The sequence below is a fragment of the Nerophis ophidion genome, linkage group LG10 (genome assembly GCF_033978795.1).
Source record: "Nerophis ophidion isolate RoL-2023_Sa linkage group LG10, RoL_Noph_v1.0, whole genome shotgun sequence".
Lineage (NCBI taxonomy): Eukaryota > Metazoa > Chordata > Actinopteri > Syngnathiformes > Syngnathidae > Nerophis > Nerophis ophidion.
In genome coordinates, this window is record NC_084620.1 from 13854788 (window position 1) to 13881100 (window position 26313).

The following is a 26313-nucleotide window of genomic DNA, read 5'->3' on the forward strand; positions in this document are numbered from 1 at the left end:
ATTAATTGTTTTACTTTGCTTTGTGTAACTTTAAGAAAGACAATTTTAGAGAAAAAATACAACCTTAAAAATGATTTTAGGATTTTTAAACACATATACCTTTTTACCTTTTAAATTCCTTCCTCTTTTTTCCTGACAATTTAAATTTTAAAGCCCACCAGGCTGCACCAAACTTTTGGTGCCTTGTTGACACAGAAAAGTACAGTGGTGTATGTGCAGCAGCTATGAGGGTTGCAAGCCTGTTTGGTTCAACTTATCTTTGTGAATCCGCCTTTTCTGACATGAACTTCATCAAGAACAAACACAGAACACGCCTCACTGATGCACATCTGCAAGATTCACTCAGAGTTGCAGTGTCAAGTTACACACCAGAGTACAACACACTAGTTAACAGCATGCAATGCCAGACTTCCCACTAACTGACAAAGAAACAGATAACAGATTTGGTGTCCCAGTTAAAAGTGTGACATGATTTAGTAAAAAAATTGAGAGTTGACTTTGGTATTTTACATGAGTTATTATTTGTACAAACATGATGCAAAGTAATTCATGATTTGTCAAAAAATGTTAGTGGCTAGCTAGTTAAAATGGGATATTCTGATCCCATTTTACATTTTACATCCCTTTTACACACATGTAAGAGGGATGTGTACTATGTCTATGAGTTGTATTTTTTCCCTTGGCCTCAGTCTGGACCCCCTCTCCAGGGCCAAGGCTGAAACAGATTTTTTTTTGTATTGTAATCTTTTATTTTTTTCTCCCATTCCCCCCACTTGTTTACCTGTATCTCACCTTTTTTGTTTAGGGCGCCGGAAGTTGGCAGACCTGTCAGCGATCCTGTTCTGTCTCCCTGTAATGTTTGTCTGATCTTGAATGGGATTGTGCTGAAAATTTAAATTTCCCCTCGGAGATTAATAAAGTATGTCTGATTCTGTCTGGGGCTTCACGGTGGGAGAGGGGTTAGTGCGTCTGCCTCACAATACGAAGGTCCAGCAGTCCTGGGTTCAATCCCAGGCTCGGGGATCTTTCTGTGTAGAGTTTGCATGTTCTCCCCGTGACTGCGTGGGTTTCCTCCGGGTACTCTGGCTTCCTCCCACTTCCAAAGACATGCACCTGGGGATAGGTTGATTGGCAGTGTGTGAATGTGAGTGTGAATGTTGTCTTTCTATCTGTGTTGGCCCTGCAATGAGGTGGCGACTTGTCCAGGGTGTACACCGCCTTCTGCCCGATTGTAGCTGAGATAGGCGCCAGCGCCTCCCGCTACCCCAAAAGGAAATAAGCGGTAGAAATTGGATGGATGGTGTCACGTGGGGGTCGCATCTTTATGCAGGATTGTTCTCCCGGAATGCAGAACGGACGGCTCCGGACCAAGACGTGTGGTAGGAAATGATTTATTTACACTGACTCATAAAACTCATATGACAAAAAAAAGCGTATGCGTGCCGGTCGCACGTAGAAGCTAAGGCTAAACACTTAACACAGAAAACTAACAAGACTAACGTGGTCAAAACACTGGCAAAAACTCAAGACTAGGCAGAAAACTAACTTCGACAGGTTGCATGCAGCAAACACAATGAAGGCAGAACGAGTGAGAACAAAGATAGGCTTAAATAGAGTCTCTGATGAGTAACAGGTGTGCATGCACAGCAGGTGAAAATCAAGTAACCATGGTGACGAAACTAACTCACAAGGTGCACAAACAACAAAGCGAGTCCAAACAAACAGAAATACCACAAAAACATGATCAGGACCATGGATCATGACAGTACCCCCTCCTCAAGGACAGATACTAGATGTCCATAAAAACAAAAAAACAAGCAGGGTCAAAAGTCACGGGAGGATGGAGGGAGGACTTGGCGGTGGGTCGCCAGGCCAAGTGTCCCCGAATCCACCGAGGCAAAGTCAAGTGGCGGCGGCGAGTGGAACGCGCTGCAGCAGGCGAGGTGGGTGACCAGGGAGCGGCCACATCCATGGCCGACAAGGAGGTGGACGCACTTGGCGAGGCGGATGACCAGGGGGCGGCCACATCCATGATTGACGTGGAGGTCGGCACGTCGGCGCCGTCGTGGCAGGCTTGGAAGTAGCAGAAGACGTGGCAGGCGTGGAAGTAGCAGAAGACGTGGCAGGTGCGGACGCAGCAGAGGACGAGGCAGGCGCGGACGCAGCAGAGGACGAGTCAGGCGCGGACGCAGCAGAAGGCGAGTCAGGCGCGGACGCAGCAGAAGGCGAGTCAGGCGCGGACGCAGCAGAAGGCGAGTCAGGCGCGGACGCAGCAGAAGGCGAGTCAGGCGCGGACGCAGCAGAAGGCGAGTCAGGCGCGGACGCAGCAGAAGGCGAGTCAGGCGCGGACGCAGCAGAAGGCGAGTCAGGCGCGGACGCAGCAGAAGGCGAGATAGGCTCGGACGCAGCAGAAGGCGAGTCAGGCGTGGACGCAGCAGAAGACGAGTCAGGCGTGGACGCAGCAGAAGACGAGTGAGGCGTGGACGTAGCAGAAGACGAGTGAGGCGTGGACGCAGCAGAAGACGAGTGAGGCGTGGACGCAGCAGAAGACGAGTCAGGCGTGGATGCAGCAGAAGACAAAACTTGGGTTGGTTCTTGGCGTGGAGCTGTTACTGGTATTTGTCGTGGAGCTGGTGCTGGTATTTGTCGTGGTGCTGGTACTTGGCGTGGAGCTGGTACTGGGCGTGGAGCTGGTACTCGTACTTGGCGTGGTGCTGGTACTCGTACTTGGCGTGGTGCTGGTACTGGTACTTGGCGTGGTGGCGGTGCTGGTACTTGGCGTGGTGGCGGTGCTGGTACTTGGCGTGGTGCTGGTACTTGTACTTGGCGTGGTGCTGGTACTTGTACTTGGCGTGGTGCTGGTACTTGTACTTGGCGTGGTGGTGGTGCTGGTTCTTGGCGTGGTGGTGGTGCTGGTTCTTGGCGTGGTGGTGGTGGTGCTGGTTCTTGGCGTGGTGGTGGTGGTGCTGGTTCTTGGCGTGGTGGTGGTGCTGGTTCTTGGCGTGGTGGTGGTGCTGGTTCTTGGCGTGGTGCTGGTACTTGTATTTGGCGTGGTGCTGGTACTTGTATTTGGCGTGGTGCTGGTACTTGTATTTGGCGTGGTGCTGGTACTGGTACTTGGCGTGGTGCTGGTACTGGTACTTGGCGTGGTGCTGGACTTGGACTTGAAAGCTAGTCTTGGACTTGGACTTGCAGCTGGAGATGGAACTTGTCTTGGAGCTGGTGGAGGCGGCCTAGGAGGAGGAAGTGGCTTGATGGGACGCAGCTGTGCTACCTCTGTAGCACAGTTGCCAGCGTTAGCCCCCCTCTCAAGACGCGACTCCCAGGCGCGCTCCTTGTGGTCAGAAAATGTCTCTAAGGCTGGGCGGAGGGAGGTTAGGAGGTGGGTAGACTCCCCCCTCTTGAATGTCCAAAATTTCCTCTGGAAAGGGAGGAAAAAGCCACAGACTTGGGCGGGGCTAGAGGCCTTAGGGGCGGGGTCGAAGATGCAGGTGACTGAGAATGACTAGACCTGCAGTTATTGAAAATATCCTGATAATATTTTACTTTTGGAATAAAGTCTTTAGGAGGTGGCTGACAAAAGGAGACAGAAGGCAAAAAAATCAAAATTCTGGTCGGTGATTTCCCTTGATGACGCTGGCGGATTGATGTCATTGTGGCGCGCCGGTTCAGTGACGTCATCGGAAGTGGGCGGAGTAAAGTTCTTTCTAGAGTTCATTTGGCTCGCAGGCCAGTCAGAAAATTGTTTGGCAAAATGAGAAACTGGATTACCAAACAACTGTGGGGACGAGTGGGCTGCTTGAGGTGTCCTGCTGTTCGGTGGAGGAGTTTAGGGGAACGACGCGTTCCTGGATGACTTCCGTCTTCGCCGGTGCGTTTCCATCTCTTCCAAATCCGCTTGCTGCCTTCATTCTGTCACGTGGGGGTCGCATCTTTATGCAGGATTGTTCTCCCGGAATGCAGAACGGACGGCTCCGGACCAAGACGTGTGGTAGGAAATGATTTATTTACAGTCACTCATAAAACTCATATGACAAAAAAAAGCGTATGCGTGCCGGTCGCACGTAGAAGCTAAGGCTAAACACTTAACACAGAAAACTAACAAGACTAACGTAGTCAAAACACTGGCAAAAACTCGAGACTATGCAGAAAACTAACGTCGACAGGTTGCATGCAGCAAACACAATGAAGGCAGAACGAGTGAGAACAAAGATAGGCTTAAATAGAGTCTCTGATGAGTAACAGGTGTGCGTGCGCGCAGGTGAAAATCAAGTAACCATGGTGACGAAACTAACTCACAAGGTGCACAAACAACAAAGCGAGTCCAAACAAACAGAAATACCACAAAAACATGATCAGGACCACAGATCATGACAGATGGATGATTCTGTCTGATTCTGATTCTGATTTCACAAGACTGTCTTAGAAGTGACCATTTGAAAATGTGAAATTTGAAAAATGTGCACTTAGAGAAAATACAAAAATATCTGTTTCTATATATACTTATTGTGAGGAATCATTAAAATGATCAGTGTTTCCACAAGGATAAATATCATTAATTATTAATAATAACAGAGTTAAAGGTAAATTGAGCAAATTGGCTATTTCTGGCAATTTATTTAAGTGTGTATAAAACTGGTAGCCCTTCGCATACGAAGTTCCTGCAGTCCTGGGTTCAAATCCAGGCTCGGGATCTTTCTGTGTGGAGTTTGCATGTTCTCCCCGTGAATGCGTGGGTTCCCTCCGAGTACTCCGGCTTCCTCCCACTTCCAAAGACATGCACCTGGGGATAGGTTAATTGGCAACACTAAATTGGCCCTAGTGTGTGAATGTGAGTGTGAATGTTGTCTATCTATCTGTGTTGGCCCTGCGATGAGGTGGCGACTTGTCCAGGGTGTACCCTGCCTTCCGCCCGATTGTAGCTGAGATAGGCGCCAGCGCCCCCCGCGACCCCGAAAGGGAATAAGCGGTAGAAAATGGATGGAAGGGATGGATGGATAGATTAGATTAGATTAGATTAGATTAGATTAGATTAGATTAGATTAGATTAGATTAGATTAGATTAAATTAGATAGTACTTTATTTATTCCTTCAGGAGAGTTCCTTCAGGAGAATTAACATTTTCAGCACAATCCCATTCAAGATTGGACAAACATTACAGGGAGACAGAACAGGATCGCTGACGGGTCTGCCGGCTTCCAGCGCCCCGTACAAAATAGGTGAGATACAGGTAAACAAGTGTGTGTGTGGGGGGGGGGGGGATGGGAGGAAATGATACAAGATTAAAATAAAATAAAAAAAATTTAAAAAATCGTTCTAAGCCTGGGCCCTGGAGAGGGGGTCCAGACTGAGGCCAAGAGAAAAAAACAACAACAACTCATAGCCATAGTACACATCCCTCTTACATGTGTGTAAGAGGGAAACATCAAACATCGAGGAAGACAAGGGACATTAAAGACATTAAAGCAGCGGATACAACCAGCCACTTCTACACACAGCTATTAATAAAAACTAAAAGAAACATATACACTGTGGTGACCTCTGCCGTGTTCCACTCCATCGTCCGCTGGGGTGGAGGGAGCATGGCCAGAGACAGGAGCAGACCCAACAAAGCAACCAAGAGAGCCGACTCCACTCTCGGCTGCCAACAAACTCTCGGCCAGTGTCCAGTCTGCATGGATGAGCGAGGATACGTCCAAGGAGACTGAGGTGTCCGACACCTGCTCACCCAGCCAAGACACCGCGAAGCCTCTCCGTCCCGGCGCTCAGTGCTAGCTCCGCTGCCCTGTCCCCTCATCCGCATCTCCTCCAGTCCCTCCAAACCGACCCCGGTGTGGCAGAGACCCAGCAACTGGTCTCCATGGCCAAAAGGCTCCCGGGAGGCAGATCCAGAAGTCCACAAAAAGCACCGCAGAGGTCACGAGAGTGCCACCCCTTGTCACACAGTCCCTAAGGGTACCGGACCAAAAGGCAAAAAATATAATAACACATGAAAACAAGAGGGAAACACAAAATGATGACACAAGAGCACAGAGCTCCTGCCAACAGCAGCCACTACAGCAGTGCCATCTTGGGAGAAAAGAATATATATATATATATATATGTGTATATATATATATATATATATATATATATATATATATATATTTAATCAGTACCCAAGAAGTAGCTCTTGGTTTCAAAAAAGATTGGTGACCCCTGGCCTAGCACATGTAGTTACTAATATATTTAAATTTCATATGATATGCTCACTGGATCGGTTCGCAGCTGAGTGTGAAGCGACCGGAATGAGAATCAGCACCTCCAAGTCCGAGTCCATGGTTCTCGGCCGGAAAAGGGTGGAGTGCCATCTCCGGCTTGGGGAGGAGACCCTGCCCCAAGTGGAGGAGTTCAAATACCTAGGAGTCTTGTTCACGAGTGGGGGAAGAGTGGATCGTGAGATCGACAGGCGGATCGGTGCGGCGTCTTCAGTAATGCAGACGTTGTACTGATCCGTTGTGGTGAAGAAGGAGCTGAGCCGGAAGGCAAAGCTCTCAATTTACCGGTCGATCTACGTTCCCATTCTCACCTATGGTCATGAGCTTTGGGTCATGACCGAAAGGATGAGATCACGGGTACTAGCGACCGAAATGAGTTTCCTCCGCCGGGTGGCAGGGGTCTCCCTTAGAAATAGGCTGACAAGCTCTGTAATCCGGGCGGAACTCAAAGTAAAACCGCTGTTCCTCCACATCGAGAGGAGCCAGATGAGGTGGTTCGGGCATCTGATCAGGATGCCACCCGAACGCCTCCCTAGGGAGGTGTTTAGGGTACGCGTTGGGAAGACTATGTCTCCCGGCAGGCCTGGGAACGCCTCGGGATCCCCCGGGAGGAGCTAGACAAAGTGGCTGGGGAGAGGGAAGTCTGGGCTTCTCTGCTTAGGCTGCTGCCCCCGCGACCTGACCTCAGATAAGCGGAAGAAGATGGATGGATGGATGGATGGATGGATGGATGGATGGATGATATGCTTTTTGAGAAACCTTGTAAATTACAAGACACCTTGCTGATTGAAGAGTTTGTCATCATGTATTTCGTTTTTTAAAAGTGTATTTAATTGGATACCACACGTTATTAAAATGTTGCATGCAAAACTACTCTAATGACACACAAAGTACAGAACAGTACACCACTTTAATGTTTTATAAAAGTAACTGCAGTTATACACCCAAGCGATAGAGGGCGCGTTGTTAAATAAACATAGCGGAAGTACAAGGAATGACAACGTCCGGGTATTTATAGGAAGTTTTGGCGGTTGTTTTATTTTGCCCACTGCAAGTAATTTGCGGTCTTGACTGAAACGTTATCAAGAGCTGACAGTTTGTTTGTTTTAATTCCTTTATTTATTGTTTTTTTAAACGTATGGTGATCATTTTAGAACAAGTTTCGAAGCTAGCGAAAAACAAAGAGTTCGTGTTAGCACGGCGAGTTAGCTTATCAGCTAACTTACTGGATACAAAACCTGCTTATTCTGAAGATGGCGAGCCAAATAATTTTAGATAAACAAAACGGTAAATATTTGTGGTTTGCTCTGCTCTCCCTGGGGTTTCAACCTGACAATTACCGTTTGTCGAATGTCAGCAAGAGCAGCGCAAGACACATCAAACTTGGACCGTAAGTCTTCCTTTTCTATCCATCCATTTATTACCGCTTGTCCCGTTCGATGTCACGGGAGGTGCTTTTGACAAACTAAAATGTTTTTTTACCTGCAAAAATCATGATGCCTACTAATTACCATGTGTTTTGATAGGAATATGTTTGACAAACCCAACAAAGATGCTTTTTTCTTTGTGATTACTTTCCTGCTGGAAAAACTCAATCCAACAAGGTTTCAACAGACTTACAGGTAGAGGATGTCTAACTCGTAAATGTTTTTTTTTCTTTTAAAAAATATATCTTTTTTTTTTTTTAGATTTTGCTTGCCTGTGGTTGGGAATAAACAAGATGCCGAGTTCCGGAAAGTGACCTGCACTTGGCTGCGAGAATTGTTGGTGAGGTTAAAAATTATCCATTTACATTGGCGTATTAATCTTATGGGTAGGTTAGGCCTGGAGTGCTCGATGATATATTGACCTACTAATTATTACAGATAAACAATATTATTGCCAATTTTTTAAACCAAATTAACCACTAATGTAATGACTTAACATCCATCCTAGGGCTGGGCGACACAGCCTTTTTTTAATATCTTGATATTTTTATGCCACATCGTGATACACGATATACATCTTAATATTTTGCCATAGCCTTTAATCAACACTTGATGCATATAATCACACCAGTATGATGATTCTATGTGTCTACATCAGGGCTGGGCGATATATCGCAGGTTTGTCTCTGTGCGATATAGAAAGTGACTATATCGTAATATTCGATTATATGTTCTCACACCATTGTTTTAAGCTGCGTGCATTACATTACTGGCGTGTCTCACTCCTTCTCGTCTGTCCTTCTCACAGACACTTAAAATAAGACAGCATGGATAACGTTAGCTGAGGCAGGTCGAGTTGCATTTAGCTGCCTGCATTACACAACCGTTTCTCACTCCTCCTCGTCTTTCATTCTGACAGATACGTAAAACAAGCCCGCCTTCTTACATATGTCACATACTCTCACGAGTCTAGCGTCATAGCTCTCGCCGATCAGAGAGGTAGCAGCATGGCTAACGTTAGCTGAGGCAGGGCGAGCGAGCGTACCTTGTGACAATACAAGAGAGAGATGGTGCGAAACTTACCACAAATGGAGGAAGAACAATAAATGCCCAACATAAAGAGCAGGGGATCCATCATCTGGCGGTGGTTTGGCTCCAAGTGGGAAGATATTCAGCAGACAACAGCAATATGCTGTTCAATGTACATACTATGACTGTATTATGCTGATAGTATATATTTGTACCATGAATTGATTAACGTGGACCCCGACTTAAACAAGTTGAAAAACTTATTCGGGTGTTACCATTTAGTGGTCAATTGTACGGAATATGTACTGTACTCTGCAATCTACTAATACAAGTATCAATCAATTAATGCAGAGTATGCAGCAGAAGTGTAACTACGAAAAGGTAGCAACAATATTAATTTGTTCTTTTCGTTTAAAAAGTCACCTGTGAGAGAATGAAGAATATTTAATGGATACAGTTTTGGTGAATTGACTTAGTTGTGATTTCCCTCTCTGCATGAAAGTTTAAAAAAAGCATATATTAATGCAGTATGAAGAAAAATGTTTTAATGTAGACACATAGAATCATCATACTGCTGTGATCATTTGCATCAAGTGTTCATTCAAGGCCAAGGCAAAATATCGTAATATATATCGTATATCGCAATATGGCATAAAAATATTGCGATATTAATAAAAGCAAATATCGCCCAGCCCTAGTCTACATTAAAATATTCTTCTTCATACTGCATTAATATATGCTTTTTTAAAACTTTCATGCAGAGAGGGAAATCGCCACTAAGTCAATTGACCAAAACTGTATTTTACTAAACAGTTATTAAGCAGTGGCACAAAAATTCATGTCATTTCAAAACAGAAATTGCAAAATTGTCAGACATTTTAAAACAAGCTATTAGTGCACTTTTGTGCACGATGTCACTAAGATGACATGTCAAAACAACATTAAATTAAAATGCACTTTTTGTACAGAACGCCACTACAATAGTTAAAAACAAATAAAGTGCACTTTTGTGCATGATGTCACACAACATATTTAAATAGGTGTCACATAAAATGAGCTGCATATCAAATAGTATATGTCCTACAAGTTGATGTGGAAATCTTTGCTTTGGCATTTTGTGGGTGTGCCACCGAACGGAGATGTTGAACTGCCGTTTCGAGCACTCTTCAATCTCTAGCCGGTGACTTTTCAAATGATGCTACGAATTAGCAGTGCTGCTGCTTTTGGTAGCAACGCTTCTGCCGTATAAATGTTCCAACATGTTCCCCAAATCACCACCAGACGATGGACCCCCGGCTATTTTTCTTGGGAATGAATTATTACTCCCTTTTGTTACCAGATTTGCACCTTCTCTCTCTCGTATTACCACTCGCAACACATCGTTAGCATCACAACTAATGTTACCGTGCCGCTACCTCTCTGCTCGGGGAGGGCGTGTGACGTTGCACGCGTGAAGTGTGTAAGAAGGTGCGCTTGTTTTAAGTGTCTGAGAAGAAAGAGGAAGAAACGTATGCAGTGTGATGCCCGCAGCTAAAAGCAACTGCGTGAGAACGTATACTCGAATATCACGATATAGTCATTTTCTATATCACACAGAGACAAAACCGCGATATATCGAGTGTATCAATATATTGCACAGCCCTAATCCATCCATCCATTTACTACCGCTTGTCCCTTTTTGGGTCGCCGGAGCCTATCTCAGCTGAATTTGGATGGAGGGCGGGGTACACTCTGGACAAGTCACCACCTCATCACAGGGCCAACACATATAGACAACATTCACACACTAGGGCCAATTTAGTGTTGCCAATCAACCTATCCCCAGGTTCATGTCTTTGGGGGTGGGAGGAAGCCGTACAGGAAGGACGACGTGGCGAAGTTGGGAGAGTGGCCGTGCCAGCAATCTGAGGGTTACTGGTTCAATCTCCACCTTCTACCATCCTAGTCACGTCCGTTGTGTCCTTGAGCAAGACACTTCCAAAAATACAACAACCCAAAAACAGTAAACATAAAACATATTCTTTGTCTGACAGCAAAATGTTGCACTTGGATAAAAAACATAATCAAAAGGAATAAAATATGTTGAGGAAGGGGTAGGAGACCTCAAATATACACAACCAAAATAATGGTTAAAGTGTTGACAAAGTTGCCCTTCAATATTGAATATGTCGGCAGAGTTGTAAATTATTTAACTGACAATCAAGTCCGGACATATTTAAAACAATAGTGCAGGGTAGTAAAATAAACACTACAGTACAGGGTTGTCCCGGTACCAATATTTTGGTACAGCTACCAGTACCAAAATGTATTTAGATATTTTTTTAAATAAAGGGGACCACAAAAATTACATTTTTGGCTTTATTTTAACAAAATACCTTATGATTCATTAAAAATGTTTCTAATTACATCAAAATAATTTTGCTATTTAATAGGATAGTGAAAATATTACACAAATGCTCTGAGCCAGCAAATGCTCCTAATGTGGCTGTTGACGTATGCAGCAACCTATTATGTATTTTCTGATTTTGTCAAGATTATGAGGGGCAAGCGGTAGAAAGTGGGTGAATGGATGGCTGGTTCTGGTTACTTTCTGTGTTAACACGTTCTAGCTACACTTCTGTTAAAATGTAATAACCACTTATTATTCTGTTTGGATACTTTACATTAGTTTTAGGTAATACTGCACATTTTGGTCTCAATCCAATACCAAGTAGTTACAGAGTCATACATTGGTCATACTTGAAGTCTTCCTGTATCCAAAGAGTTATTTCGTGAGTTTATAAACAATAAAAAAAAATTATATTATATTTTTTTATGATAACAAAATCAATGCAATCATTATAATATCAACTATAGAAGGCTTGGTATTGTTACAGTCGATGTTTGTGTTGATCCATTAATCTGTTTACATTCAGGAGCGCTAGCTAGCTGTTAGCGGTAATACACCTACAGTTGTGCCTACAGGAAGAGTTTGAACTCTGTCATTGACAACCAAGGTTACATTAAATGTATTGAGATTAACCTTTCTTATTGAACACATTTATTTTCTGCACCCTTACACAAATAAATTCTTTCAAAATCATACAATGTGATTTCCTGGGTTTGTACTGAAAATGACAGGCGCCTCATTTTTTAAAGTGGGTAAACTTGCACAGTCGTTGGCAGCCAAATCTTTTTTTGTCCCACTGTAGGGTTGCGCATGTGAGGTTATGGACTCCTGATAATTGAAATTGTTTTCTTAGATTTTTTTGTATTTCAAGACTTTTTGTGCCCTTTCTTAGGATGAAACTGGATACACAGGCTCCAAAATGCTTGCATCATTGCTACTTTCACCTGGAGGCCCCAAGTTCACAAGCTTGATGCTTCATTTAGCGAAACAGGTGATGCTTCTGGAAATGACTAGTTTCAACACAGGTAAGTCTCCCCCTCATCCGAACGATATGATCAACTTTGCACTGAACTATTTTATCTAATGCGTCTTTGATTAGGTGATGGTCTTGTACCAGAGGCTGCAGCTATGCCAGCGTCTTCTCTTGACATGGCAAAGAAGAGACTCCACTTAGCTAAGACAAGGTTTTTAAAGGAGGCTGTCTGCCAGGATCGTGTATTGCAGGAGTACCAGAAACGAGCAAAGTGAGTCATTGGGTTGTTATTGCATAATTTTAGCTTAACTATTATTCATGTTCTCATTACCTGTAATGTAAGGGGCCGGCAAATGTTTTAGAGGGAGCAGCTGTAAGAACTTATATACTTCATAAAATATGTAATGCATCACAGTTACAATGCGCTTTAAATCCAATTGCCGGGTTTAATCATTAAGTCATTTAATGGATTTTTAAGGCCTTAAATTATAATAAATAGCCTTAAATTCAATGTCCAGAGGCATTAAAAATGTATTTCAATTGTTAATCTGGGCTAGTAGTCAATATATTGAATGATAAATTAAAGTTAACTCAATAACTTTGTCATCATTAATAAATTGTTACGTCTTCATCCCTGGCTTTCAAACTGGATACAAGAGGTCTCAATGTGGATTGCGCTCAGCACCTGAGCATGTTTATTCGACAGTAGAATGACATGAAAGTGAACCTCCTGTCAGTCATCCATAATCTTGGTTTCGGTACTTACTTTCAATTCTCGTCCACACGTTTTCCATTGTGTAGTAGTGGTAACGAAACTCCCTATTAATGTTGGAGTTGTTACTTAATATTTTGAAACAGCGGTGACTTTTAAAAGGGAACTGCACTTTTTTTCAGTATTTTGCCTGTCGTTCACAATTCTTATAAGAGACAAGAACACATGTCTTTTGGGACGCTGATGCAAAGCTATATTTTTTTGGGATGTGCACGTAAAGATCTGCGGGAGGGTACGTAGAGGGAGGAGCATTACACGTTGCATTAGCAAGCTACGTGACACGAGTGTGTGTGTGTGTGTGTGTGTGTGTGTGTGTGTGTGTATAATTTGTTTCTCCTTAATGTAATTGAATGTGGCGCGCCGACATGGCATTTTTATTACCGCCGTGCCTTGAAAAAGTTTTTTTTTTTTTAACTTAACATTTAAAGTAATTTAATATATTGTAGCCCCCAGGGGAATTCACACAAAGGCCGATGCTATTTTTGACTTTTATCACCAATCTTACAAACTGCACACCTTCAACAGGTTTTACCTCCCTTGCGAAAACTTTCGTCTCGTGAGTCTGTGCTTCCCCAGACACATAACACTTCCTCATTCTCCGCCAATCACCTGTCAGGCATGGACAGTGTGTTTTTAAACATGGAAAAAACGGACATCAATTCCAAACCGCACAAACATAAAATATTAACATTAGCTGGTCATTACCCCACTTTCTGCCTGAATGCAGCTAAGATTGGCTGCAGCACCCCCCGCGATCCCGAAAGGGACAAGCAGTAGAAAATGGATGGATGGATGGTCGTTAATTTGTGAATTGATGTATTGCCTATTGTGTGTACTATAGAGTGGTACAGAAAACTTGACCACCAAAAAAAGACTTTGATTACCGTGAACCGCGCTACCGAAACCAGAAGCAAACAAAGCGCACACAATAGTTTGGAGCTTTGTCAGCATGTCTGCAATGTAGACATGATTTTTATATATATTGCAGGTATCCCAGGACACCAATCTATAAAATGTGCAAATATTAAGAAGACAGTGACTGCTTTTAAGGAGGGATAGTCCAGTTAGAGCAACAGCGCAAAGCAAGTGTGACGTCATGCTCGCTGCAGCTCTCTTCTTTCGTCAGCGACACCGAGGCACATAGTCTGTCAGCACAAGTACATTATATAATAACACCAGAAGAAGACACAAGATTGGTTGCTAGTTGTTTTTAATTTAAAAATGTAATCAAGTCTGTAAACACTTGAAAAAATCTCAACAAAGTACATTGTACAAAAAGCACCAACAGTTAAAAATAATTTGGTATAGTGTACTATTAATATATCCTGCCTATTATGCTTTAGAAAGATTATATTAAAAGCACACCTATTTGCCATTAGAATGATAAATATGTAAAGCACCTGCTTTATAGTTGCAGAGCTTGCTTGGTTGTTGAAAACACCTAAGTGAATCTCTTGTCTTTTAGGGGCATTGAGGATTCTCTCCGACACCTCCGAGATGAGAATAAGAAGTATGACGCCCTCCTCAAGTAAGGGACTTTGTTTTTACCTCATTTCTTGTTGACATTATTTCTAATTTTAATCAATTTGATCTCCTATTTAAGACATCATGTTGGGGATTCCCCCCAACCAGAAGTGCCTTTCACCGACAAAACTGTGATGGTATTATCTAAATGTGAAAGTTGTACATATTTTCTCAAGAAGTCATCATTAATGGTTGTGTTTGTTAAGGTTCGATCCCTGTGGTCGACCATTGATGAAATGCTGTTGAAAACAGAAGAGAGCCAACATGTGTTGGGAAGCGTCTTGAAAGGAGTGGTGGACCAGTACACTCTCGACGGCACAGACCGCCGCCTACAAATTCCTCGCTGCCTGCTTGAGAGTATTGAACAACTCCCCCAACAGGTGCTTTGATTGCTTTTAGCAAGCTCTACTGGCGACGCACTGTTTTGTACATCTGTAGCTTCAATGCTAATGAACTGTTTTTGTCCAAGTTTTTCTTTTACAGAGTTGTTGCCAACAGTCGTTTATTACAGGTGGTGCTTGGCGTACGAACAAGTTTTGTTTAGAGACAGTCAGAAATCAGACGTACGTTATAAAAGTTGTAACAGCGTATGTCTGATTTTTTTTTTTTCTGAATTATATTGATTAACTCTTAAGGCACCTACTTTGTATTTGCATTTCTGTGTTTCAGATGATGGGCAGGAGTCCCATTAAGCTACTGCTTATTTACCTGCAACAGTGCAGATTTGGCCATATTTTGAAAGGTTTAGAGATAAATAATATTATTTGATATTGTGTAATCTGAAGTACATGATTTCCTTTTCGGTGCCGTTTTTGTTCAGCCCTTTTCAGTTTGTATAAGTTACCGCCAACAATTAAATTATCTATTTTAATAGCTACAGCAATAGCATATAGCAGTTAGCATTCCATGACCCACAATGCACTTCTGCCATGACCCTACTCTGCCGGATTCTTATTGGTTGACGTGTATGTGACGATTGCTGACATTTTCTTTGTCTTTTCCGCGAATGAGATAAATATTATTACTTGATATTTTACGGTAATGTGTTAATAATTTCACACATAAGTCGCTCCGGAGTATATGTCGCACCCCCGGCCAAACTATGAAAAAAACTGCGACTTCTAGTCCGAAAAATACGGTATTTACATCATCGAGCGGTCAGCTTGTTATATATTATAAATAATGCCTCTCACCTAAATATAAAAAGTCTGAGGACCTATTCTGACAAGTTGGTACACTTGGGCAGCCAAATTAGACTCAGAAATGGCAAGAACGTCATGAAAAGACGCTTGGCTCCACCTCTCTTTTCTTTGTGAGAATTATGAGTCATTCCTCTAAATAGGAATATATGAACATCCTAGCAATAGGCATCCTAATGACAGCAAACCTTATACAGTAAGTGATGTGTAATGTTGTCCCATAAATTCTGCAGTGAGCTGTAATCAGTGATGTTCTTTAAAAGAAATAAAAGCGGACGTCGTGAATCGTTTGAAATTGATGCGCTGTGTATGCTTAGAATGATCAGAATACGTAAATATTAAATGTTGTTATAAATGTGCCCGTTACTACATTACACATATACTTACAGCATGTATATAAAACTTCAATGGAGGTATTTGGATGTTTTTTTATGGGCTTTATAGTCAGAATAAAACTGCTTCCGGACTTTTGATCACAATTATTCGATATTTCGAATGCATTTAAAAAAGTTCATCTGTCATGTCTTTTATAATGATTGTGTTAAAATCATAAAAAACTTAAATTCCCCTTTCAGAAAAATTATTTTAGAAAGATTTAAACCATTCATTCAAGTCGACTGCTCAAGTTACTGCTCAACCGCACTTCCTTATGCCCTCACAAGGATCTAAAGTAGAAAAGATTTAAGGCACATCATGTGTTTACATCTGAAGGAGTGTATGAATTAAGCATTCATTTGTGAAAGTCAATGTTAGACTTATTCATGCATTGATAAGTAATACATTTGGTTGACATTAATAAGTGATGTATTAATACTATTAACAATATTTTCCTGATGTTAAACACAGCTCCATAGATGCTTTAGCGTCCATTGTGTATATATACAACAACAATGTATGCATCCATTCTGTGTAAAGAAAAGTGTTAATTTGGAAGTTATGGAGAGGAACAGAAGCCATTAACATGCTTTTACACTTCATTTCAAGTTCAAAATGGTTGCTGCAAAGTCGATCGCGTCTCTGGCTTTGCTCTACTCGAAGGCTGACAGGCCTAACAACGTAGAGTAACAACTTTTATCTGCGTTTTTTGTTGGTTTTAACAACTCTTCACTTTATAAATGACTATTTTAGGAACTCAGAAAATACCTTAAGTAAGCTACCTTTGACATTATTTACATACAGTTGCGGCTCACTGTTGCATCTTCATAAAGCGCTCCAATAAGGCATCTTCATATATGACATGGTAATTTTGATTTGCAATGATGGATATATTTTCTTTAATAAGGCTAAACAAATGTTTTATGTATATTTAAAAACAAATATTAGTGTTATTAGTTATTAATATTACCATTATTATTAAAGTTTTTTTCTTACATCAGAATTACGATCAGTTTTAACACAAGGAATGTGACTTTGTCGACTGAGCTCTTTTTGTTCAATGCAGTTTCAATTGTTGTTTATTGTAAAATGTAACACGGGCTACACTTTATAATGCCCTCCCTGTGACGTAGTTAGACGTTCTTGTCGTTAGTTAATGTCAAACGATTTAGTGTATTTTACACAGGCTTGAACAAGAATTGCGTTAATTATTTAAAATTCCCTTTCTTTTCAACTTTATCTCCTTACTTTTGCTAGGTATCATCTCATTTAGGTGCACACGACCAGCTGACTCGCTTCCAACAGGCGATCTCAAAGCACTTTTTTTTCTTTCAAAATAAAGCAATGAGGAACGTTGATATTTGAGCTTTTAAATATAAGCTTTTTGAGCTTTTTAAATAAGAAACTATAGTTGGTATAGCTATTCATACAATTTATCACTTAAATTTGTTTAAAAAAATAATTTTCATGTTAAATAAAAAAATAACTTCTTTTGAAGGTGTGGCGGCATTAATCTTGCTGTGGCGCCATGATCATTTACATGTTGGGGGAAAACTCTGGGATCCCAGATCTGATTGTAACAGCATGAAATCAGTGACCACTCTAGAATTTATGAACATTAATGATGTTAATTTTGAATAAGGAGTGTGACAGTCAAGCAGTTGGTAACAAATGTGCTGCCAATATTAGTGGACGTTTAAACTCTTTTAGAGGTTTTTATGGTCTTCATTTTAGCTTCCATGGTGAGTACGTTTCTTTCACTCATTGCCACTTTGAAACATAAGGAAGTACAAAATGTTGACTAAAAAGCAAAAATGACTGTTCTAACCCAACTGTAGTTGTCTCACTCGTAGAACACACAGTGCAGCTGTCTGCCTCACGTACACACAACCACGTAGCGCACAGAGGTTACTGTATCCTTATGCCACATGTGCTGTAACTAGCGCTCAAGAAAATATCCAGTAAAAGGACCACATTTCTATTCTTAATTCAATTATGGGAACTTAATATTCATAACCACAAAACGTAACTCACAGCGTCGCAAACCAATTACTACATGTATATACGCACTTGCCCAACATAATAGATGTCGGATACAATAATAATAATAATAGCAATAATTTAAAAAATAAGTATTGCCTTGGTCAGACCAAATGTGGCAGCCAATTTGCACCAACGGCCTCTTTGACCACGTCAAGGTGGACCAAGTGTCTTGCTCAAGACACGTGTGTGTGTGTGGGGGGGGGGTATTGCTCGGTTGGTAGAGCGGCCGTGCCAGCAACTTTAGGGTTGCAGGTTCGATCCCCGCTTCCGCCATCCTAGTCACTGCCGTTGTGTCCTTGGGCAAGACACTTTACTCACCTGCTCCCAGTGCCACCCACACTGGTTTAAATGTAACTTATATATTGGGTTTCACTATGTAAAACGCTTTGAGTCACTAGATAAAAAGTGCTATATAAATATAATTCACTTCACAACAGCTGTGCGTACCAAGGTTGGAGAGATCAGGGTTCAACCCCCCAACCTAAGGTTTTATTTACACCCTCTGCTCTCTCTCCTCGGCCACTTACAACAATGTAAAACGTTATTGCATTGAGAGTGAAACATTTTCTGTGGTGCAAACAAAATTAAACTAAAGACATAACGGTATGGGAAAGGACACAACGTTAGCAACACTAGTATAGAGCTATGTGAGTGATTAACAAATTGTATGACTGTAAAGCTAGAACATCATCAGTTATTAAATAATGTTTTGCAGTTAAGCTCTAGGAATGTGTACCAGGCCCGGCAACTGGACCTGCTTTATGTGTTGGAGCTGGCAAACCATGCTCTGCGCCTCCTGAAGGAACATTGCAGAGTCCAGAAGACCCCCAAACCGAAGGTCGAACTGATACACCTGGAGCAAAAATGTCAACAGATGGCTCGTGAGCTGCAGGACCTTCAGTTCCTTAGGTAAGCTGTAATGGAGGAGGACATAATTTAACCATAAAAAAACGGGACCCATTACCTCCCTGCTTTGCACTCCACATCAAGGGTTGGAATTAAATGATTCCCGGGCGAGGCCACCACTGCTGCTCACTGTTTCTACTCTCTTCCCAGGGGGTGATCAAATGCACAGAATAATTTTGCCACACCTAGTGTGTGTGTGTGTCTGTGTGTGTGACAATCATTGGTACTTTAATTTACATGACTCTGGCTTAAGTGAAATATTGCCTTCAGATTGAAGAGTTCCAAGGAGGAAATCCCTGAGGTGAGAAGAAGTATCAGAGACTTGGAGGCCGAGTGGGACAGGAAGTGGATAAACACACTGAAAGAAAAACCCTTGATCTCTTTTCTCAATGACGATCAAGTGAGTGCTCTTTTAATCAACCTTAGCCAATAGGTTTTAAAAGTGCCTGCCATCATCTGACTTTTTAGGCTCCTGGCTTTCTTTCACCAATGGCCCGCCTGTCGTTTGAACCAGCAGATGATGCTAGCTATGGACCTAGCGTCTTCTCCCAGTATCCTGCCAAGCTTCCTAGTGAGTTGAGTCCAGTGAGGTTGCAGGACATTTTGTGTTGGATTGCAATGTCTTACGTTTGTTCAAACTTTCAGATAAGTCTGAAGAGTGTAAATTGGGTGACGGCACGACTTGCTCATTCCTCAAAAGGTGAATGTTGTCTTTCTTTTAAATCCTGATTGTAATGTACCGGGAGGCAGATACTTGGACAGTTCTGAGCAGTGGTCTGTCCATCACTGGTCCTCCCTATAGAATCCCTGCTCTCTGATGACTGTGGTGAATTGAGAGAAATCACTACAGACAGATACGGAGCAGACACTGCGCTAATTTTAGTCCATGAAGGCTTATCTTGCAGTGTAGAAATGCCTCTGGGAATAACAATTTGCTTTCTGTTGGCACATAGCTCTTTTTCCACAGTTGAAAAGCATCAACTAGGGGATATTTCAGCCTCCACATCGCCCCACGTCAACACCTCCCTGCACTGTTTTTTTGATACGCCTCCATCTCCTCCTCAGAAGACCCCATCTGTACCACAGCAGGTACTGTAGTTATTAGATTTCACTTTAATGGTACCATGTTATGTTTTTTCACTTATTTGAAATCACGGGCCCCACAATAATGTACAAAAAATGTGTTGTCCAAAATCTAGCCTTGATGCCTGAATTTAGACAACTCATAGTAAACCGTACTAGGATCACAGCATTTTGTATCTTCAGCTTTAATTACAGTTACTACAGTCATGAAATCCCTAGAAAAGTCATGAAATCTTAAAATTCGTTTTCCTGACCCAGGAAAAGTAATTTAAAAATGGTACATTTTTAGACGTTTTGGAAAATTCATGGAAATATATTTAAAAGTTTCATTGATTTCAACAAAACGTAAGTGTTGTAATGAAATTTAAATTGCTACAGACCATCAAGATATTTTGGTGGTATGAAAAATGTATTAAGACTAGTTTGTGTGGGCTTGTGACATGCAAGCGCCTACGAACTGCAGGCACGCCCATTGGCTAGTTACACTGATGAAACTGAAAAATTTCCTGCAAAGTGCAGCTTCAATAATACATGGCTTTTTTTAGGATACATACAAATTGTGGATGTCATAGATGCTGACCCAAGACATGCTAAATGCAAACTGTACTGCACATTTGGCATTTTGAATAAAGGCGATGCAACCCTCGGTAGCCACTTGAAGGGAAAACATTTGAAACTGAAGCCACATTTGCTTGCAGTTCAATAGTCATAGATGAGTCTATGAACACTGTTGCTGTGAAGACAGCCGGGTAGAACACTACTACAATTTCCACAGCAACAAATCAGACAACTTTGGGATTTTGGGCTTGCTGTGCACTTTAAAGACTCTTTTTGTAATTTCGGCCAGTGTTTTTCAACCTTTTTTACCTTTTTTTTTCTCACATTATTAACAGTACACACTCAATGACTTATAATGACAATTTAAAGTTGTTTTCATCGAATACCTGCCAGAATAGTTCGATATGGATTCTAACCATATGCATCACTAATTCTCTTGTCTCAAAGTAGGCCTACAAAGTAATCAGCTACCTGCTACCACCTACTGATATGGAAGAGTCTTTCATGGTTACTCTGCCAATCTCTCAACAGCACAGACACTCAACAACGGCACGTTATTTGCGGATTATAATTATTGGTTTAAAAAAAGTATTTTTTAGAACAATTAGGTGAAGTGTCATCATTTCGCACGGCACACCAGACAATATCTCACGGCACATTTAGGCTACATTCACACTGCAGGGTAGGATTTCCAATTCAGATGTTTTTGTCAAGCCCAATCTATATATGTAGTCATTCACATTACAAAAAATGCAATGTCTATTGTGAACGCATTCTGACAAGCGTGCCGACATTACGTAAACATGCCTCTAACTCTAGTAGGTTTCAGTCATGGGGGCTTTTGTGGCAATTAAAAAAAAAAAAAATTGCGATCAAATTTAACATTTTCTGATACTTGTTATTGCACAGGGCTTCACGGTGGAAGAGGGGTTAGTGCCTCTGTCTCACAATACGAAGGTCCTGAGTAGTCCTGGGTTCAATCCTGGGCTCGGGATCTTTCTGTGTGGAGTTTGCATGTCCTCCCTGTGATTGCGTGGGTTCCCTCCGGGTACTCCGGCTTCCTCCCACTTCCAAAGGCATGCACCTGGGGATAGAGTGATTGGCAACACTAAATTGGCCCTAGTGTGTGAATGTTGTCTATCTATCTGTGTTGGCCCTGCGATGAGGTGGCGACTTGTCCAGGGTGCACCCCGCCTTCCGCCCGATTGTAGCTGAGATAGGCACCAGAATAAGCTGTAGAAAATGAATGGATGTAATACAAGAATTGCACATAGAAGATTAAAAAGGAAGAGGTCAAGCATTTTGGCTCTCACAGTTTTTGGGACATTTGCTTTGAATCCTTAAACATCTGCTCCAAAGACTGTGTGGGTGAGGATTTGGAGTTAGAAACAGGAGTGGTAGAACATTGACCTGACTTCTTTAAACATATTCTTTTCGCCTGTTTCCTGCTCATTTGTCAACCATTTATTTTTTTTAACCGTCTATTTTTGCTATTAATTATGACACTTGCCTCTTTTTGTCAGAAGAATGCAACCAAATCGATTAGACTGAAGTTGCATCCGATACATATCTGATTTAGTATATCCACATACATAAGAGGGCTTGGTCAGTTTCTAAAAATTTGGAATTGTACGATTCACATTCTAATAAAAAATCTGATACAGGTCATATATGGGCAAAAAAAATCTGACGTGCAGTCTGAAGAAGGCTTTAGTGTCTCAACAACAAGCATTTGTTTGACAAAAGACTAAACAAATATTGGTCCTCCAAATTAATTTATATGCAGGGTTATTGGATGGAGCAGAAGTAAAGCGTAAATCTGTTGCAACTGAAATATGAGAAAGGCTATCCAAGTGTCTCTGTCTACTGTTTTTGTTTTGTTTAAGAAGGCACCATACCTTTCCGTTATTAACCACATTTTATTCAACGGTACGTTAATTAGGTGTCGGTTGTACCATTTAAATAAAATAATTATTTGGTCCTGGAAATTATGTAAGGTTTTGAAGAAGTCATGGAAAATCATTAATGAAAAGGCATGTATGCGCGTCTCCAACCAGTGCTTTTGTTTACTTCTTGTGAACACACTAACTCTGCATATTTTTGAAGTAATAGAAATGAGGTAGTACGTACAACTACACATCTTTAAGTAGTTGGACAGGAGGACATAAATGCAGGTAACACTAGCATGGATTTATGAGCCACAGTGATAACACTTAGTCAATTTTAACAGCAATGTCATGCTGGTTTAGCTTATTCGTTGTAGAAAAACAAAATATGATTGCAAGATGTGTAGTGAAGCCCTTTTTTAATTCAAAAAAAGAAAATAAGTTGTTTAAACAGGGTGGTTTCATCTAGCTATGGGTTGGTCAGAGGACATATTCACACGACACATTACTCATAACATCACTAAAATGCTGTCATCTTTGGATTCACTTCCATCCTTGTGTCCATTGTGATCCATTCCAGGCCCCTGTAAGCATGACTGCTCACCTTTATGCAAAGGAGACACCTACCCGGTCCAAGATTCCAGTATTAGACATGGAATGTGATAACCTTGCTGATCAGGTACAGAGATGACTCTGTCTCAATTAACAATAACGAGCACGTGGTTGCAGGTTTCCCAATGGATGTTTTTGTCTGTCATGTGCAAGTTTGCAGATGCTGTAGCAACAACCAGTCCAGCAGCAGACCACCTCTCAGGTTTGGATCTGGACTGGGTTCTTGGCACTCTTCACGGAGATCCTTTTTCCACCAGAAAGCAGCTGCGTCGCACACCTGACAGTTTGAGTAAGTTATACGCTAACTTTTGTGTATGCTCAGTTAGTCACTGTGATTGCCTGCTAATTTTTCTCCCAGTTTTGGATATAAGGAGCTCCTGGCGTAAAGTGGTAGAGGAAGATAGTGCTGAGGTGATAAAGTGCAACAACGGTATCGCTGGGTGCCTATCTCCCCTCTCTGAGCCTGACAGCAATCCTTGCTCACTTGGCCATGGACACAGTGTGCCCTCCCAAACCTGCAGCCCTGCAAGAAATCAACAGGGGGCGGTAATCAATTCTTCTCTGCTCTGTGGCACATTCAACGCTCTCAACAGCTCGAGCGGCACCACGACCAGCAGCAGCGTGCCACAATTTAGCCTCCATCAGGAAACTCTGCCTGAACTGCCAAGCTGCGACAGTCTGCTCAGCTTCGACGAAGAGGAAGATGAACCCTTCATCCCCTGTCTGAAAAAAGATGGGCTGTTGTCTCCGTTGAACTCCAGTCATCGTCGAATCCCGCAGATGTGCAGTGGCTCTTTCATAGAGAGCATAAGATCTCCGAAGGCTCTTCCAGTTAATGACATTTCAGTAGAAGCTAGCAAGAAGGTATTTTCTCTGGATCTAGATGGACTGGATGTACAGTCTCCCACAAAGAAGCAGGAATACTGCCTCCCCACACTCATAACATTCTCCCCAACATGAAGTGTTCGCTATTTTTTCTCTGTGTATGCTTTGTTTTTAATTTTATTTGTACATATTATTATTATGCGTTAGTGTTTCCTGCAGTAATACACATGTACAGTCTGTTTCTGTCTTGAATTAAAATGAATAGGCTTGCCTGTGAATTTTAATAAATACATTTTGACCATTGCAAATACAAACCCTGTTTCCATATGAGTTGGGAAATTGTGTTAGATGTAAATATAAACGGAATACAATGATTTGCAAATAATTTTCAACCCATATTCAGTTGAATATGCTACAAAGACAACCTATTTGATGTTAAAACATAAAAAAAAATTTTTTGCAAATCATTAACTTTAGAATTCGATGCCAGCAACATGTGACAAAGAAGTTGGGAAAGATGGCAATAAACACTGATAAAGTTGAAGAATACTCATGAAACACCTTTTTGGAACATCCCACAGGTGTGCAGGCAAATTGGGAACAGGTGGGTGCCATGATTGGGTATAAAAGCAGCTTCCATGAAATGCTCAGTAATTCACAAACAAGGATGGGGCGAGGGACACCACTTTGTAAGCAAATTGTCTAACAGTTTTAGAACAACATTTCTCAACGGGATTTTACCATCTACGGTCCATAAAACCATCAAAACGTTCAGAGAATCTGGAGAAATCACTGCACGTCAACAATATTACAGACCTTTGACCCCTCAGGCAGTACTGCATCAAAAACTGACATCAGTGTGTCAAGGATATCACCACATGGGTTCAGGAACACTTCATAAAACCACTGTCAGTAACTACAGTTGGTCGCTACATCTGTAAGTGCAAGTTAAAACTCTACTATGCAAAGCCAAACCCATTTATCAACGGCACCCAGAAACGCCGCCCGCTTCGCTGGGCCTGAGCTCATCTAAGATGGACGGATGCAAAGTGGGAAAGTGTCCTGTGGTCTACGAGTCCACATATCCAATTATATTTGGAAACTGTGGACGTGGCGTCCTCCGGAACAAAGAGGAAAATAACCATCCGGATTCTTATAGGCGCAAAGTTCAAAAGCCAGCATCTGTGATGGTATGGAGGTGTATTAGTGCTCAAGGCATGGGTAACTTACACATCTGTGAAAGCACCATTAATGCTGAAAGGTCCATACAGGTTTTGGAGCAACATATGTTGTCATCCAAGCAACGTTATCATGGACGCCCCTGCTTATTTCAGCAAGACAATGCCAAGCCACGTGTTACAACAGTGTGGCTTCGTAGTAAAAGAGTGCGGGTACTTTCCTGGCCCGCCTGCAGTCCAGACCTGTCTCCCATCGAAAATGTGTGGCGCATTATGAAGCGTAAACTACGACAGCGGAGACCCCGGACTGTTGAATGACTAAAGCTCTGCATAAAACAAGAATGGGAAATAATTCCACTTTCAAAGCTTCAACAATAAGTTTCCTCAGTTCCCAAACATTTATTGAGTGTTTTTAAAAGAAAAGGTGATGTAACACAGTGGTGAACATGCCCTTTCCCAACTACTTTGGCACGTGTTGCAGCCATGAAATTCTAAGTTTATTATTTGCAAAAAAAAAAAAGGTTTATGAGTTTGAACATCAAATATCTTGTCTTTGTAGTGCCTTCAACTGAATATGGGTTGAAAATGATTTGCAAATCATTGTATTCCGTTTATATTTACATCTAACACAATTTCACAACTCATGAAAACGGGGTTTGTACAACTCACTTCTAACAAGCCTATAAAAATGCTGCCGTATTTTTCTGAAAGAGTACTACAAATTTCTTAGTGATTTGTGTCAGCGTTGACATGTTAAAGGCAATCTAACATGCTTCAAAATTTAGTTTTAATTTCAAGCTATTTCTTCAAATAACCAGGTGTCAGATCACTGACAATCTATCTTCATAAACTTTAATTCCAAGTAATTTATTATAACCAGGTGAAATAGTACAATGTCCTCTTTCAGATCACTGACTATCTACCTTCATAAACTCTTTATGTCATGGTCCCCAAAAGTATTGTAGTCCATATAATATCTACAAGGGCTGTCTGCAGTAAAGCTGATGGCTGCAGGGGCCACTTTTGATATGAAGTTTAAATTAACATTGCAGGTTATCTTGTAGCCTTAAGCAAGTAAACATACAGCGTTGGTAATACAAGTGACATACTGTAACAACATTCAATGGTAACCTACTCAGTGGCCTTGTGGTTAGAGTTTCCGCCCTGAGATTGGTAGGTCGTGAGTTCAAACCCCGGCCGAGTCATACCAAAGACTATAACAATGGGACCTGTTACCTCCCTGCTTGGCACTCAGCATAAAAGGGTTGGAATTGGGG

The 26313-nt window shown here is 41.7% G+C and overlaps 1 protein-coding gene and 1 non-coding gene across 2 annotated transcripts; both read left to right on the plus strand.

The window, feature by feature from the left end:
• Positions 1-7243: 7243 nt before the first annotated feature.
• On the plus strand, positions 7244-24172 carry haus6 (HAUS augmin-like complex, subunit 6). Its single transcript, XM_061912540.1, has 16 exons — positions 7244-7647; positions 7784-7879; positions 7946-8024; positions 11995-12127; positions 12202-12346; positions 14313-14375; positions 14451-14508; positions 14578-14751; positions 18704-18897; positions 19165-19294; positions 19363-19465; positions 19540-19594; positions 19848-19983; positions 23002-23100; positions 23187-23322; positions 23392-24172. Exons 1-16 carry the CDS (start codon positions 7511-7513, stop codon positions 23991-23993), a joined length of 2340 nt encoding a protein of 779 aa, XP_061768524.1. The 5' UTR covers positions 7244-7510; the 3' UTR covers positions 23994-24172.
• Positions 19635-19765, plus strand: LOC133561326 (small Cajal body-specific RNA 8). The gene has a single exon (XR_009808634.1). It is a non-coding gene; the product is annotated as a small Cajal body-specific RNA 8 (non-coding RNA).
• Positions 24173-26313: the final 2141 nt, after the last annotated feature.